Source organism: Myxine glutinosa, chromosome 1 (genome assembly GCF_964187855.1).
Source record: "Myxine glutinosa chromosome 1, kmMyxGlut1.1, whole genome shotgun sequence".
Lineage (NCBI taxonomy): Eukaryota > Metazoa > Chordata > Myxini > Myxiniformes > Myxinidae > Myxine > Myxine glutinosa.
In genome coordinates, this window is record NC_136261.1 from 104,506,795 (window position 1) to 104,524,762 (window position 17,968).

General features: G+C 42.7%; 1 protein-coding gene across 1 annotated transcript in view; it reads right to left on the minus strand.

Moving 5' to 3' along the window:
• Positions 1-655: 655 nt before the first annotated feature.
• The window catches only part of UBL3 (ubiquitin like 3), an 88,134-nt gene continuing 70,821 nt past the window's right edge, over positions 656-17,968 (minus strand). Inside the window, exons 4-5 of the mRNA XM_068116360.2 lie at positions 10,070-10,147; positions 656-3,089 (exon numbers count right to left, since the gene is read on the minus strand). Of these exons, the coding sequence (XP_067972461.1) occupies positions 3,037-3,089; positions 10,070-10,147 (131 nt within the window). The 3' untranslated portion in view covers positions 656-3,036. The remainder of the gene's footprint in view (positions 3,090-10,069; positions 10,148-17,968) is intronic.

The following is a 17,968-nucleotide window of genomic DNA, read 5'->3' on the forward strand; positions in this document are numbered from 1 at the left end:
CCTAAGCCACCGGACTACGACCAATGGCCTGAATGATAGTCACAGGAAACCAGTGTGGACCCTTTCCAAAATTCTGGGCAGTTTTTTTGAAACTGAGGCATAGTCAAGGTCATCTTGGACCACCTTCACTTGCCCTTTTGTGTTGGTATCTCTGAGTACAGTGAATCTTATTCTAAGTTGTCTGTTCATCAACACTTCTGAAGGAGATTTCCCAAACGAAGTTGGTCGAGTTCTGTATGTGAATAAGAACTTGTTGGGCTTGGTTTGTAACAGCTCTCAGATTCTGGTCATCTTTTTCTTAAAATGAATGACAAAGTTCTGCCAAACAGTTTGTTAGCAGGGTGCCCTGGGGCAGTCATGGTATGTTTGATGTAATTTGCCATGAGAAACCCCTGGAACTCAACCCGACTAAATTGGCTGCTATTGTTGATTAGAATGAACTTTAGGAAACCAAACGCACAAACCATGACGAAAGCTTTCAATAATGTTTGTTACAGTAATGTTAATTGAAATTATTTCCAGGTAGTTACGAATAAGCATCTACCAATTAAAAAACAACATTTGAACAATGCAGAAAAATCAGTGAACCTTCTGCTACTTCTAGTTTTAGATTAAGGGAAAGTTATGCAATCACACAAAAATAACAAACAAACCATTTGTGTTACGACTTTATTGGAAGCAGTAAGAGAACCAGGGCGGTTCACTTTAAAAGCAGCAGGTGTTTAAAAAATAAAAACCCAAGATGCAATGCAAGATTTTTTTTGTGCATTTCACAATTTGCACAAATGACTGAAAAAGGATTTGGACTTAGACATACATGTAAAAAGAAGAGGAGAATGCAAAGATTCCATATACAGCATGTATCATGGGGTTTGGGTACAATATTCTCCATAGAGTGCTCAAAGATATTTTGAAAGAGAAGAGAAAGGTGAGATTTGAAGAACAGGCAATGCAGGTAATGAGGAAAACAGATTAATGCAAGAAATTGGAAAGAGAGAATTCAGACAACGATAACTTTTGTATCTCACATGCCAGAAGTATCTACAACACTTTTCTGTGCAAAGAATAATAAACTATAAATCCAAAGGTTTCTAATTGCAAAAGTAGATATTACATACGAATATGAAAAGCCTACACTTCTTACCAATAACACAAATGGATAACAGCATGTGTCACCCCTAATAAGGGGCATGGGGCCAGCTCAGCTGGAACATTTTTCAGATGAGCAGTCAACACAATCTTCTGCATTTTCAAAACAGCCATAACACTGCAGGATAACAGAGTCGGTTTGAATAGAATTTGTAAGCACAACGGGACGGCGGTTGATCAAACTGCATTGTGTGTTGTCCGACACGTGTTTATAAACTCTGAGGATCCAGAATCAAATACACTGCAGAGAAATGCAATTCCAATGCAACGATGACATGGCAAACTAAATAATGCAATATATACACAGTGCTGCATACCTTTTTCTGCACACTGCATGCTGGTCGCTTTGGCGCTTCAGTTTTCTTGCCACGTGCGCGGGTACAATTCATTTTGCATGGTTGTGCTCTTTCAAAATCCAATCAACCAACCAATCGCTGGATCGGCTTGCCAAATGCAATTTAAGGGTAATGAAGATAAGCAGATACAAGAATCACAAGAGCAGAAAACATAAGGGGAAAAAAATTCACAAAAAGTGCAATGTGTTACAAATGTATTGCAAGTAGCTCTGGCTACGTCAGCCAAGACAAGAGTATACAGGTTTACCTGTTGAAACAATTGATCATGTGTCGTTTGGAACCAAAACTATTTCACTTATTCCAGTAGCATTTGAATGGCATGATTTTGAATGATGCCAAACCTGAGATATAAAGACGTTAGTGTGACTAGTGCTGTACATGAGCATATTTATACGTGCCGCCGCTGAATCCTTCGGAAGTTTTATACAAAACCCAACTTCGTAACCTTCTTCAATTCACATGCAAAATATACGTGGCAGGGCAGTCCCAAGATCGCCAGCTGGCAAAACGGACTTCATGCCAACCAATATCTACTCTCAACAGGAGGAAAATGAATAACTATCTTCCTGCAACTGCATATTCCAAGACATTTCCAATATCAAAATCCCACATTATATTATCATAATATACCCTAACACTTTTTAAATAAAAAAATTCATCTACCACATCATGAAGCAAGTCAGAAAATCCAAAAAGTCACAGTGTAGATATGTTGGTGAGTTAGAACTGCCTGTCATAATAAGTACAAGCTTTGCAATACCATTTTAATGAGCTCGCTGGAACATTTGCTGGATCTTAAAGAATATTTAATGTTTAAACATCTTAAATGTCTAAGCATCTGAAAGTTGGATGAAGTAAGAATTGATTAGAAGCCATCAGTAAGACCATATGGCTCCTAAGCACCTGTTGTAACACATGCACAAGTGCAGCTCCAGCGGTATCAATATCTACTTAAACAGCAGAGTGAAGGCCGAGAAAGCGAGGAGATGAGAAGGATTATAAAATGCCCCAAAAATAATCGATTGCAAATTTAGAGCACGGTCCATGCGCTCTTTGTGTACAGTGTTGAAAGTAAAGCTGAAAATACCCACGGGACAAAGGTGGCTCTGCACTAGTTGGAATGATCATGTCTGGCAAACCTTGTGCTAACATCACCTCCCCCTCCCCCACACACCCAAACCTCCACCCTTTAATCAAGAAAACCATCGTACTTGGGGCCCCAACTGTAACTTCTAGAAAACTGATATTTTAACTTTTTAAGATTCAACAAAATCTACAAAACTTGTGTTCTTCCTCTGCAACTGCTTCAAGTGCACATGGGGTGAGGAAGTGGTGTAGAAATGATTATTGGGGTGGACACAGTTCAGTAGAATGGGGAGATCAAAGGATAGACATTATTATTCATTGGGGGGGGGGGGGGGGGGGGTATGAACAAAAAATAAAACATTTAATACAAGAGAACAAGGGGAAGGTGGGATAGAGAGCGACCACGTGATCAGGATTTTAAGAGAGGTGAGGTCCCAATATGAAATTACAGGATGACACAGCAGTGGTTCTCCTCACTTTTCCCTCTGTTCCTCTGTCCTAAACACACGTGAGACAGCAGTACGTCAAAATACAGAGAAGCACCCTCGCATCAAACCAAACCGACGAGCTTCTCAGTTTGGATGGTTCAACATATAAATTAATATTAAAGGGAGCAAATCAAAACATGTCACACCATTTATGGGTTGTTATTTTAAAAAAACGTTTGTGTTGTTCACTTCCACGAGAAAGACCTGCTCCAAATGGGAGCAGCAAGGGGGGTAACTTTATTTTGAGTTAAACTGGATTATAATATTACATACATTTACTCTTGGCATTATGTTCAATGTGGATGGGATTATAATTTTTGCATTAAAAAAGCACATCCAAGCAACAAAAGCAATTAAACACTCCCAATTATGAAACAAACATGAAAGAGCAGAGTCAGCCTCAGGCAACATATAACTTGTGATCTACAAGCTTTGCTATGAAAACTATTGTTTATATATATATATATATATATATATATATATATATATATATATATATATATATATATATATATATATATATATGTGACAAGGGTGGCTGTCCATGTGTCCTTCACATGTTGTGCTGATTGGCTGGTGTGAGGCTAGGTGTACTGTGATTTTCTCCTGGCAAGATTATCGTATGGGCTTATTAAAAGCTGATATTCAAAATCTGATAACACATTTCGAGATCAGAACTCATGGCCTAAATAATTACGTCGAAATCTAGAGTGAAATCGGAACAAAATTAGGAAAAAGATTTTAAAAATTAAACAATTAAATTATAGGCTCCATGGAACGTGACATAAAATGGATCCAAAATTCATTTTTTCATTCTTTCAAAGATGATTATTGTATGTGTGATTTTATTTTACACCGTACAGGGAAATCGGTCGCGATCTTTTTGGATTTGAATTCTACTTTTATTATACATTTTTAACGTATAGCAATACATTCCGGTACAACATGGAATCAGTTTGTTTATAAACAGTGCGTTGTGGTTCGACCTCAGCTGACAAGATGACCTCCGAGGTAAGCACACTTCTCTAAGCTGTCTGTCTATCCTGGGTTTGAATCTTCGCCCAGCTATAAACTATCATCCTGGTGTTTGAGACTGGGTGAATCATCAATGTGTGCAATCTCTCGGATGGACGTTAAACTAGGCGACCCGACATTAGTTGGTGGACGTTAAAGATCCCACAGTATCCTTCGCGAAGAATGGGCGAGCTATCACGGACACCCTGAGCAAATTACAATTTCCTGCCTGAACCCCTGCTGGGAAAGCAATGGCAAACTGCCCAGTATAACCATTGCTCAGGAAGCTGCTTTGGCAGCACAGACACTCAGCAACGATTATGGTACATCAGATATCAAACGTAGTACAAGTAACAACTGAAAGTGAATAGCAAAATCAAAAAGAAAATTGAAAAGGAAATTAAAGCCTTTTAAAAAGGATAGAGCATGGACATGTAGAAAGAAGAGTGGAGTATGGGAGAGGCGGAGTGGGATGTGAGGGGAGCAGGATGTGAGGGGAGGGATAGGAGAGTGGGAGAGGGAGCGGGATGTGAGAGAAGGGAGAGGGGGATCGGGATGCGAGGGTAGGGAGAGGGGAGTGCGGGAGGAAGCGGGATGTGAGGGCAGTGGGGGAGGGAGCGGGATGTGAGGGGAGGGAGAAGGGAGTGGGGGAGATATAGGGCAGTGGGGAGGTATGCACCCTCACCTCTAAGCTGTCTAGCCTGGATTTGATTCCTGACCCAGCTATAAACTGTCATCCTGGTGTTTCATAGGCAGAGTTATTCATCAATGTGTGTGCTGTCCTTCAGATTGACGTTAAACTGGGTGTTGCGTCTGCAGGCATTAGTTGGTGGACGCTTAAAACCCCATGGTGCGCTTTGCAAAGTCAGTAGTTTTTTGTTTTTGTTTTTTAAAAGTCAGGTCAGCCTTTTGGGACTGCCACTGGTAACATGTAACCCCGTGCTGCCGCATGGCCGGTTATCGGCGAATAAACAGACACCACTCACTGGCTTTGCTAGTGGGGAAGGTGACTGTGACACCCTGCCAGGATTATAAACAACACTTTACAAAAGGCAGATGCACTCACTTTGGGAGTAAACGGTCATCCAGTATGGAGATCGCGTCTCTTAAAAAACACTCAATGAGGGTATGAAAATTTACTTTCCACCTGACCTCGTTACCCCCTCCTGCACAGTGGTCCTATGAATAAGTTTCCTCGTTTCAGGACGAGGTGAAGGTTTTGATAGTTTTTTCTCAGTATCCCTTCACATTTAGTGGCTTTCAGCATTGTTTACGGCAAATTTCAACTAGAGGTTCCAGGGAACCTGAACTCAACTGGTCTATATCAATATGGTTAGAATATGCATAATCCCATAAAATATATGTGTTGAGGTTTGTTACATACTGTCTACACACCAAGTTTCAGCCTTCTAGCTACATTAGGAAGTACCAGATTGACAAAAATTGATTTTTCAATATGGCCGCTCTGCCACGCCCATTTTTGGGCGAACAACGCCCAAATGCAATCCCAAACTAGTTTATGTCTTAAAGATGCTGCATAACAAGTTTCATCAAATTTCATCAATATTTGTGACTTTTAGAGCGTAGACGTCAAATTGTTTACAGACGACAGACGGACAGACAGACAGACGGACGACGGACACTGGGTGTCGACAAAAACTCAGCTGGGCATAGTCCAGTTGAGTTAATAAAGGAGACGTAGTATACGAGCAATCGCCGGCACCATGAACAAATTCCAAATTCTTGCCCAAACTACTGCGAGGAAGGCAAAGGAAAACCACCCAATATAACCAACCCTTTAGTCAGGTTCACTATGTTTTTTCGTTCAAAATCATGGTAGATTAGCAAACCTATACATTTTTGGAAACGTTATTACGTCGAAAATCTGAAAATCAATGTTTACATTTGCGGTGATACCTGTATGGCCGCCATTTTGGATTTTCAAAATGGCCGCCATAAAAATACATATTTTGCTCTATTTCTGCCTCTAATTACCCTAAAAACTTTTAAAAATATACTAAGCCTATGTTTTCAGGTACAAGGAATCCATTGGTGACATAATCAGACTTCTGACTAACAGTTCTTTCTTTTTTCAGGAAATATGCATCCAGGGAGCAGCCATTGATACAAAAAAAATTCCGTTAATATATTTATTTTACATATTAACTATCTTGGTGGAGGTGTTTATGGTGGTTGTTCTTGTTGTGTATTTTCAGTGCATAACTCATCATGAGTGAAGATCCTGATGGAAGCAAGTTGTCTTTGGGCACGTCCAAGGAGTCTGTAGACTGGAAACTGTGCATCATTTGCCAGGAGAAAAACACGAACAAAGGGACAGTTGTTCTAAATCCCAGGACAGAATCCTACCAGACGTTACTGGACATAGTGGCCGACAGAGCCAGCCTACAGGATGGAGAATATGTTGCTATCCAAAGACGTCTCCAGGACTGCACAAAACAAACGATGCTCGAAGCGAAAACAACGTGGCATCGAAGCTGCTATTCTGACGCCACTAATCAGATATCCTTGCAGCGCGCCAGGGAACGCTTTGAACATTCCATGTCCACAGGAAGGTATGCTGTCAAAAAACGTGGCCAGAAGAGAACAAGCTCAGAAATGGAAGCAAACACACCAACCACATCAACGACATTCACACGATCTACAACAGAACCTTTGTCGAAAGATCAATGTTTCTTCTGTCAAGTGGATGACGGCCAGCGTCTCTTCACTGTCCGAACTGGAAACTCTGGGAATGCACTTAGGCAAGCGATACAAATTACCCAAGACCCGGTGCTGATGACAAGGTTAAACAATGCAATCTCACCAAGTGATGCCCATGCAATCGATGTGAGATACCACAAGCTGTGCTGGACGAATCATGTGTTTCGTGTCCTCAGGGATGATGTTAGAAACCAAGCCAGGCCCACGACGGCAGACCTACCAATGCAGATGCCATGCTTGATTGAGTTGATCAATATTGCAGACATTCAAACTAAAAAAAAAAGCGTATCTTCCCATGGATGCCATTGAGACAACATACATCTCGATGCTGGGAGGTAGTGATGAGGCAGAGAAGCACACACCGACGTTGACCCGACAATGGCTGAAGGACAAGGTGCTCTCAGAGTTGCCAAGTGTAACGTCTGTGAGACAGAAAGACAGACGGAAGCCTTCTGTTCTTTTTTGCCCTGATGCCTGCGAGGAAGATATGGTCCACACAGACTGCCTTCCATGCAGTGATAAGTCAAAGCTGATCCATAGCCTCGAGAACTTCAGTAAAACGAATGAAAATCATACTGATGCACAAGCAGCAGAATCAACAGAACAGACTGATATTGCCGATGCAGTAACTCCATTTCCAGGACCATCTACGAGTCAGAGAATCGCTGTCGTTGATGGAATGGTGCTCGTCCAGAAGATGACAACGAAACCAGCGACAATCACCACAGTCAAAGAGCTCGGCCAGCATTTCAATGACCGCCTCATGACCTTGACAGCAGGATCCGATGAGATTATCCTGGTCTTCGACACATACAAGGCAGACTCCTTAAAACAGAAAACCAGAGAAAAACGACGACAAGGCAAAGACCCTGTTCAATACCAGATTGCGGATGATACAAACATCAAACATATACCAATGGGCCGCTTCCTATCTCATGAAAAGACGAAAGCTGATCTAACAGTGTACCTTGCTGAGGCAACACTCAAGTATAACGCAAACTCTCCAAAGTTAATCACGTCAGCAGCAGGCCACACTAGAAGCAACCGGAGCATGCAGTTTGACCCAAACAACCATGAGGAAGCTGACACACTGATGATCAGCTTAGCAGCGGCAGCATCACAACATTGTCCCGAAGCATAGTTAGTCTTCTTCACCCCGGATACAGACGTCCTGGTTCTAGCTATTGCAGCCTATGACAAGCTCTGCAAAAACACATCGATGACGATGGTATCAGGAACCGTGGAGGTAGGGCCAATGTGGAGCGCTGGGAAGAGAAAAGGCAACAGCATTACCTATATTCCACGCATTTACTGGAGCAGACAATGTTGGTCGATTCTCAGGAGTGGGTAAAACGAAGTGGTTTCAACACTACATCAAGGCTGAAAGGGATGTAGTCAGAGCACTGATGAAACTACCGGAGGATGGTGACCTAACGCATGAGGTATTAGAAACATTGGCCAGCTTTGTATGCTTAGCGTATTGCCCAAAAGGTATTCAGATCGCAAGTATTCCTGACCTAAGATGGCATCTGTTTTGCAAACATCTGGCAGAAAGTAACAAGTTGCCTCCAACAACTGGTGCACTTGAGGAGCACATTGAACGTGTACGAGTACAGAGTAGAGTTTGGTGCCAAGCCACTGTCATGTGGCAACAGCTGTTTGACCCACTCAAACATGCTTACCATCAGGACGAGAAAGGCCATATACTCCCTATCACCACCAAGGTTCTACCAGCTCCACAGGCCATTGTCGAGTTAGTCAGATGTCAATGTAAAGCCAATTGCTCAACCCAGCGGTGCTCATGCAGAAGAAATGACTTAACTTGCACCGACCTTTGCTTGTGTGGAACGGACTGTGAAAACGATGCGGACTATATTGTCGGATACGACACACAGGACAGTGATGACGAACTCTACATGGCATATTCTGTAATCGTGTATGTTTGATGCCATTGACTGCCTGTGTATATTTTGTCATTGACTGCCTGTGTAGATGTGAAGTTATACTGACTGCATGTGTATATATGATTTTGCTGACTGCCTGTGTATGTTTGGTGATATGAATTATTGTGACACATTTTGATGTTATTAACTGCCTGTACAAAATGATAACATGTATTTGATTATGCAACTTATCGCGAAAATAAACAGTATTTTGCAATTCAAAACCTTTGATTCGTGTCTTACCATTCCCCATTGCACTAATTTGATACTTTCATTGGATTCCTTGTCCCTGAAAATATAGGTTTAGTATATTTTAAAAAGTTTTAGGGTAATTAGAGGCAGAAATAGAACAAAATATGTATTTTACAGTGGCCATTTTGAAAATCCAAAATGGCCGCCATACAGGTATCTCTCCAAATGTAAACATTGATTTTTAGTTTCCTTATGCTATAACCTTTCCAAAAATGTATAGGTTTGCTAATCTACCATGATTTTGAACGAAATATAATTTATTGACAAAGTGAACCTGACTACTTGCTGAGGAAGGTGCGTCAGCCTCACCGACACTGAATACGATGGCACATCAGAGAGAGAGAGAGAGAGAGGGAGAGAGAGAGAGAGAGAGAGAGAGAGAGAGAGGTGAGGGCTTGAGACAAATTACAGAAGAGAAGGGCAATGTTTAATCTGCTTTAACGTAGCAGGGGGCTGCAGCAGGAGGCTTTATCATAAAGGCGATTTATATTTATTTTACAATGTGTGAGGTTTATTTTTGGTCACCACCCAGCTTCCTCTGCATTTTCTTGAAACCCAGGTACCTAACCCTCTTAATCCCATAGTAAATTGGTTTTTTAACTATCGCGGTTATGAATATCGCTGCATTTCCCAGGAAGGCAAACCCCACAATATTTAAGGGTCTACTGTACTAAAAGTAACAGCATGCACTGAATGGCTTTTTTTTTCTTCTTTTTTTCTTTTTTCAGTTTTTATGTGAATTAAAGACATGTTTTTGAAACAAAGACAAGTCTCGTGACCTCTGAGGATTATCGACAAAGTGTGATAATCGCCACACTGATCCAAAACAAAGGAAATAACAACTATCAAAGAGGTTGGTGGGGTGGGGGAGGGGGGGGGGGTGGGGTAGGGGGAAATGGAAGAAATATCAGATTGCAATTTATGGGAAATAATTAATATGGAATCTAAGATTCAAACTTCCAGTTACCAGCAGATATGTCAAGTGATAAAAGATGGCCATTTGAAATGAATGACAAATATGAAATAGAAGAGTTATTGCAAGAAATAGAAAGATGAGCACCTTGTGAGTTTGGTTCTGGAAGCGTCTCTCGGGCCACCAGGTGCATCACGGTAGTTTTGGCAAGGGGAAGCTTGAGAGCTGCAATGAATGAAAATTAATAATTAGTCTAAAACAGTCAGGAAAAAATTCCCAAGGTGCGGATTTGTATTGCAATTTGGTAAACCCGATTGGTCTTGCTGAAAATGCACACTCTCAAGTCAACATTGGTCTGTCATCACATCAGCTCCTAACATTGACTTCTCCTGAATTTACTTTACAACATCCTCCAAATTAATCACATCCTGCATTCAACTTATTCTGTCCATAATCTACATTTTGGTACGTTTTGGTGATTTTTGGTATGCATTTGGTGAGGTAATCGCAACAAAACGTGGTTTTCTTTCGTGTGCCGCACCAGCACCATTGGCTGAGGGTGTGGCTGTGGCACTGATGCAATGTCCTCTGTAGTTTATGGCAGGAATTTGGAATTTTGCCAAGGTGCCGGTGATAGCTCACCTATCTTTGCTTCGCCAACTCTCCTCCTGGAAGGCAACTCTGACTGATGGTAACCGGCAATCCACAACTCAGAACAATTGTGCATCTGTCATATAAAGAGCAAGGGCCAAACACATCAGGCTCACCGACTAATCAAATTCTCTAAGCTCACCATCCTCTAAAGCCTGGTGGGAGCTGGTCAGGTCTGTCTCTGGTCAACATCCCCTTTCCATTACTTCCCTCCTCAAGAAGAGTCATGCTGGATGCGGCTCGAGTAAAAAGTAGAGTTTGAATCTTCACAAACAAAGACTAATCCATCCCTTCCTGTGACAAAGACTAATCCATCCCTTCCTGTGATGTGAAAGCAACTGAGCTTATGCTTTGGCCTCATTGTGGGAGATTCCAACAATGTTGACGTTTAGATTCCACAGAATCCGAGAAATAGAGAGAGACAGAGAGACAGAGAGACAGAGAGACAGAGAGAGAGAGAGAGAGAGAGAAATAAATAAGTGATAAGTGATGCTGGGGCACCAGCCCAGGAGGAGAGCAGTATTCCATTGAGCTACAGACAACGGCCTAGCACAGTGTGTGTAGCTATGATTTTACAAGGAAAAACTTGGATCACGGAGGATGGCTAGTCTGTGGCTCCATTTGGAGGCTAGCTTTGCTATGTGGTTGGCCCAGGAAAGGTCATGGCTAATGGCGAGGCCTAGAAGTTCCATAGAAAAAACCTCTTCCAGTGAGCCATGGAAATAGATAGGTGAGTTAGCTTGATGATCCTTCTGGAGCGACAGGGTGAGATGGTGAGATTTTCCAGGATTGAAGGATATGTTCCATTTACCAGACCAGCATCTAATCACTTTGACATAAGCAGAGAATTACACATCTGCAGTCTGCATCGGAAACAATGGGTGCCCCTTGATGGCATCGTTTCCTATGATCTCCTTCAGGCTGTGACACCACAAATCCACAAAGTAGCATTTTAGGACCAACATTATTATCGATCTACATCACCAATCTGTCCGATTCTCTTGAAAAGCAACTAGTATCTTACTATAATTCACCAAATGTCCGTCCATCCGTTTGAAGGTACCGCAAAAACGGCTCAACCGATCACAACAATATTTTGGGTGGCTATTCCTGGGACTCCTGGGAGTAAAATAGGCTATATTGTTTTTCCAATTTTTCTAAACACGATGGAATAATATTTACCGATATGAACAGTAATGTGGCTTTTGTTGAAATTCTACAAATACTGTTTAGTCTACGTACCAGGAGAGTAGATTGACTCCTGACGAACTCTTCCTATATGAACGTGCGGCTCTGAAGTAACATGGCAGCGTGTGCAAAGCGACTGAGAAACAGGTGTAGCGGCCGCTTCCGTGTTAGATTCGGCGCGCACTCTTCACACAAACGTGCGACTGAGAAAGACATGTAGCGGCCGCTTCCATTTTGCAGAATTAAATCTTTTTTCAAAATGGGTGCTATGTACTGTTTAAATTTTGATGATTTGCATGTGATAAGATTCAACGGATGTTTATGTGAATCGTTTAAAATAAAATAAAAAGCCTTCAATTTCTGATATTTTGCCTTTTCATTTGGGCCTCCCAATTGAAGCCCCGCCCATAGGGCGGGTGCCGTTGCTAGTTTTGATAATGCATCCTGTGCAGAATGTTGCATCACTCAAAAGTCTGGCCGCCATGAATCCCTTTCATTTGACAATGGTTAAGATACATCACTAATCAGTTACTTGGAAGGGGAGGCGAGATTGTGTCGGCCCCAGAGGTATGCACACTCACTTCTAAGCTGTCTAGCCTGGGTTAAAATCCTGACCCAGCTATAAACTATCATGGTGTTTCATGGGCAGGGTGATTCATCAATGTGTGTGCCATCCCTCGGACTGACGTTAAACTGGGCGTTGGCCCCTCTGCCAGCATTCATTGGTGGAAATTAACGATCCCATTGTGTGCTTTGCGAAGGGGAGGAGAGCTTTCGCCAGAAACCTGAACAAATTCCTGGTCTAACCTACAGGGGGCACTGCATCACTAGTGCAGCCATGCCCACCAGCAATGATGCAAACGAGCAGCAGTGTGCTGCAAAGGAAACAAAATGAAACGAGAAAGAGCAATCAGAGATTGCAGACCCTCGACAGGACGTGTTTCCAGTGGTTTTTAAGGCTTTTGTGTTAAAACAAATATGGTGGCCGAACCACATGACCGATGACGTCATCATTTTTTTCTTCTTCACCAATTTATCCCCAGATGATGCTCAGCAAATGTCATCTTGATCCGAGAAAGTTTTGTACTTGTCGTCATAATAGTGGAACCTATGAAATCATTAACATATGTTATTCCACATGGAGAGTTCTTTACAATGAGCCATGTCTCAATATTTTATATGCAGCGCTTTTGGAGAAGGTTGCAAATTTTTTCGGGTTTTCCAAGATGGCGGCCGAACCCCATGACATCATAATTATCATGAAAAATTCTACAGGTGGAGGTGCACCTCTGGTGAAAATTTCCTGTCAATCGGCCCAACGGTTGCAGAGAAACAAAACAACAACATGCATTTTAAAGCCATTTCCCTGCTAGACCGGGGGTTAGCCTTGCGGTCCCCATGACAATCTTCTCCATTTTGCCCTATTTTCTGCATCTCCCCTTGTTAACCCTCTCGCCCGCATTTCTTCTTCCACCATCTTCAGCCAAGTCTTTCTCGGTCTTCCCCGTCCTCTACTTCCACATTCATTTCCATCACTCTTCTCAACCAGTCACTTTCATCCTTCCTCAACACATGATCAAACCATCTCAACCTGTTTCTCATCACAGCATCCATCACAGGCTCTATTCCCATCATCTTTCGCAATTCATCATTTCTCTTCCTCTCTCTCAACGATACTCCACATATCCACCGAACCATTCGCATTTCCAGCCTTCGTTGCTGCTCTATGTTCATTACCCATGTCTCGCTCCCATAAATCATAACACTTCTCACACATGCAGCATACACCTTTCCCTTCAGGTTCAACGACACTCCCCTCCTCGTCAGCACGCCACTCAGTTCCCGAAACTTCTTCCATGCACATCTCTCTCTAGCAACTATTGCCGAGTCTGATCCACCTTCTCCATTCAGCATGTCTCCGAGGTAGCAAAATGTTTTCACACCTTCCAGCTTCATGCCGTCCCCAAGATCCAACTCAACATTTCCTCCATCTGCAGCTCCCTCTGTGCACACCTCACACTTGAATATAGCTGCCATACTGGTTAATGACCCTCTCAAACCACAACATTTTTGATGAACCCACTCAGCACACATTGTACATTGAATTGAGTTCACTCCGACACCCTTCCTGCACACAGCACACGGCCACGTCCCAGTTATTTCCACCTCACCACATGCTTTACCACTTCCCATCACCTTCGTCTTTCCGATATTCACCTTCAGACCTTTTGTCTCCATACATTCCTTCCACTTGTTCATCTTCTCCTTCAGTCCATGCAGAGTAGGTTGCAGAGAAAACTAGATGGCATTCATAGAATACTTACACTGTGCAGTCAACTTGGTGCGAGTGAACTCTTGTTTTTGAAGGGTTTTTTTCTTTCTTTCTTTCTTTGATTCAATAGGGCTGCCAGACCACGTGACAAATTTCTATTCTCCAATATAATTGTTGCGTAGATCACTTTCAATAAATTTCAAAATGATCAGACTAAGCGTTGTCCCTGTCAATTTACGACGTCATAATGAAGGCACCAATGACGTCATCATTAACATATCTTATTCGCCATGGGGAGTACTTGACAATGAGCCATGTTTCAATTCTTTCCATGGAGCGGGATTGGAGATTTTGAGGGGCAAAGTTTTTTGGTTTTTGCAAGATGGCGCCTTTACCACTGAACTATGACGTCATAATTATCATTAAAATATTCTACAGGATGAGGTGCTCCTATGGTGAAAATTTCGTGTCAATCTGTCCAAGAATTGCAGAGAAAAAAATTCATACTGATCAAATCGAGCGATGCACTTGCCTCATTATTACGGTACTGATGACATCAACATATCTTATTCCCCAAGGGGAGTGCTCGACATTGAGCCATATTTCAATTTTTTCCATGGAGTGGTTTTTGGAGATATAGAGGTGCAACTTTTTTCGATTTTTCCAAGATGGCGCCTATACCACGTGACCAATGACGTCATAATTATCAGAACAATTCTACAGGAGGATCCGCTCATATTCTGAAAAGTTTGTGTTCATCGGACTAACATTTGGAGGAATTTTTTTTTTTCATACTGATCAGATCAAGCGTTGTACTTGTAGAATTATGACGTCATAATGGAGGCACCAATGACATCATCATTACCATATCGTATTCCCCATGGGGTGCACTTGACAATGAGCCATGTTTCAATTTTTTCCATGAACCGGTTGGGGAGATATAGAGGTGAACTTTTTTCCAAGATGGCGTCCACACCACGTAACCGATGACGTCATAATTATCAGCAAATAAATCTACAGGCAGAGGTGCTCCTACGGTAAAATTTCATGTCAATCGGACCAACGGATGCCGAGAAAATGAATTTTTAAAATGCAGACACGTATGCACCCTAATGCCTAACCCTGCATTTCGCTTCGCAAGCACAGGGTAATCATCCATATTATAATAGGCGAAGGTGATTGTCTGTCTGTCTGTCCGGGGGTGTGGCTTACTCCGTTTACAGAGTAGCTCCACCCATTCTTGGAGAGGCTTCATGAAAACAAATATCCACCATTTTATTAACTCGAATAGCTTTGAGGCCTGTTTAGTTAGGCCCGTGCTGTCTTTCTCTCTCACACAGGTTTATTTAAACTCTAATTCGATATATCATTTCATTTTTAACAGTCGCTAACATAGTTTTAGACTCGGTTGAAAAAAAACGGGAAGAGAATCCCATGAAAGTTTCCGTTTATGGAACGAAATGAATTCCCAAAGGCCTGTAAAATAAAGCCCATTCATTGAGTCACCCTCACGATTTTATCTCGAATTCACCATCTGATTTAATTTTTATCGATGGTTTTAGACTCGGTGTCACAAATAATTGAGGACATTCACGCACACACGGGAAAATGCAGAGATATATTTTTAAAAATTGCGCCACGATAGAACAACAAACAACAGGCATTTTAAAGGCCATTTTCCCTGCAAGAGCGGGGGTTAGCCTTGCGGTCCCCATGACAATCTTCTCCATTTTGCCCTATTTTCTGCATCTCCCCTTGTTAACCCCCTTGCCCGCATTTCTTCTTCGACCATCTTTAGCCAAGTCTTTCTCGGTCTTCCCCGTCCTCTACTTTCTTCCACATTCATTTCCATCACTCTTCTCAACCAGTCACTTTCATCCTTCCTCAACACATGACCAAACCATCTCAACCTGTTTCTCTTCACAGGATGCATCACAGGCTCTATTTCCATAATCTTTTGCAATTCATCATTTGGCTTCCTCTCTCTCAATGATACTCCACACATCCACCGAACCATTCACATTTCAACCCTTTCCAGCCTTCGTTGCTGCTCTACGTTCATTACCCATGTCTCGCTCCCATAAATCATAACACTTCTCACACATGCAGCATACACCTTTCCCTTCAGCTTCAATGACACTCCCCTCCTCGTCAGCACGCCACTCAGTTCCCGAAACTTCTTCCATGCACATCTCACTCGAGCAACCGTTGCCGAATCTGATCCACCTTCTCCATTCAGCATGTCTCCTAGGTAACAAAATGTTTTCACACCTTCCAGCTTCATGCCATCCCCAAGATCCAACTCAACATTTCCTCCATCTGCAGCTCCCTCTGTGCACACCTGACACTTGAATGTAGTTGCCACACTGGTTAATGACCCTCTCAAACCACTACATTTTTGATGAACCCACTCAGCGCACATTGTACATTGAATTGAGTTCACTCCGACACCCTTCCTGCACATAGCACATGGCCACTTCCCAGTTCTTTCCACCTCACCACATGCTTTACCACTTGCCATCACCTTTGTTTTTCCGATATTCACCTTCAGACCTTTCGTCTCAATACATTCCTTCCACTTGTTCATCTTCTCCTTCAGTCCATCCATACTTTCTGCAATCAACACCAGATCATCTGCATACAACAACTCCCACGGTAAACCCTCCTTTACATTCCGAGCCAGCACCTCCATCACAGCTACAAATAGTAGTGGACTTAGTACCGAACACTGATGCACTCCCACCTTCACCTCAAACTCACCACTGTTCCCGTCCCTCGCTCTTTTGTACATTGCCATCACTACTCTGATCAACCATTCCTCCACTCCTAACTTCCTCAATGCCCATGTCACTACTTCATGTGGAACCCTATCGAATGCTTTCTCCAGATCAACAAACCCAAGAAACAACTTCTTCCTCTTCTCCATGTACTTCTCCTGCAACTGCCTCACAATAAAGAGCGCGTCTGTCGTTCCTCTTCCTGGCATAAATCCAAACTGCATTTCATCAATCTTCACTTTCTTCTTCACCTTCTGCCACGATGATACACGAAAATACACTACCTAAAATAACAGTCGGGGAAGATGTCAACATATATTAAAAATTCGCTTTTTCTTTTCCGTCAAGATATATTACTTTTACTTTTGATGACAGTCGTCACAAAACGACTTATATTTCTTTGTTCTTTTGTCATTCAACATTATTATCCGGAAGTAAAAACTAAAATATGTTTCAGAAAATTACCGAGAGATATTTCTTCGTTTTTTTTTTATTAGTTATGTACGCATACACTTTAAATAGGTTTATTTGAAATCTTTAATTTTCACAATATAATTTACTTGCCATTTGATGATTACGAGACACTTCCTCTTGAGGATCGTGACAATTCATGCGTTGCGTGGAAACTTCCATTTCCAAAATGAATGAGACGGGAGAGGAGCGAGGAGTTGGAGAGTGAAGAGCGAGGGGTTGGAGTGAAGAGCGAAGGGTTGGAGAGTGAGAAGCGAGGGGTTGGAGAGTGAGGAGCAAGGGGTTGGAGAGTGAGGAGCGAGGGGTTGGAGAGTGGGGAGCGAGGAGTTGGAGAGTGAGGGGTGAGGGGTTGGAGAGCGAGGAGCTGGAGAGCGAGAAGCGAGGGGTTGGAGAGCGAGGAGCGAGGGGTTGGAGAGTGAGGAGCGAGGGGTTGGAGAGCGAGGAGCTGGAGAGCGAGGAGCTAGGGGTTGGAGAGCAAGGAGCGAGGGGTTGGAGAGAGGAGCAAGGGGTTGGAGAGTGAGGAGCGAGGGCTTGGAGAGCGAGGAGCGAGGGCTTGGAGAGCGAGGAGCGAGGGGTTGGAGAGCGAGGAGCGAGGGGTTGGAGAGCGAGGAGCTAGGGGTTGGAGAACGAGGAGCGAGGAGTTGGAGAGTGAGGAGCGAGCAGTTGGAGAGTGAGGGGTTGAAGAGC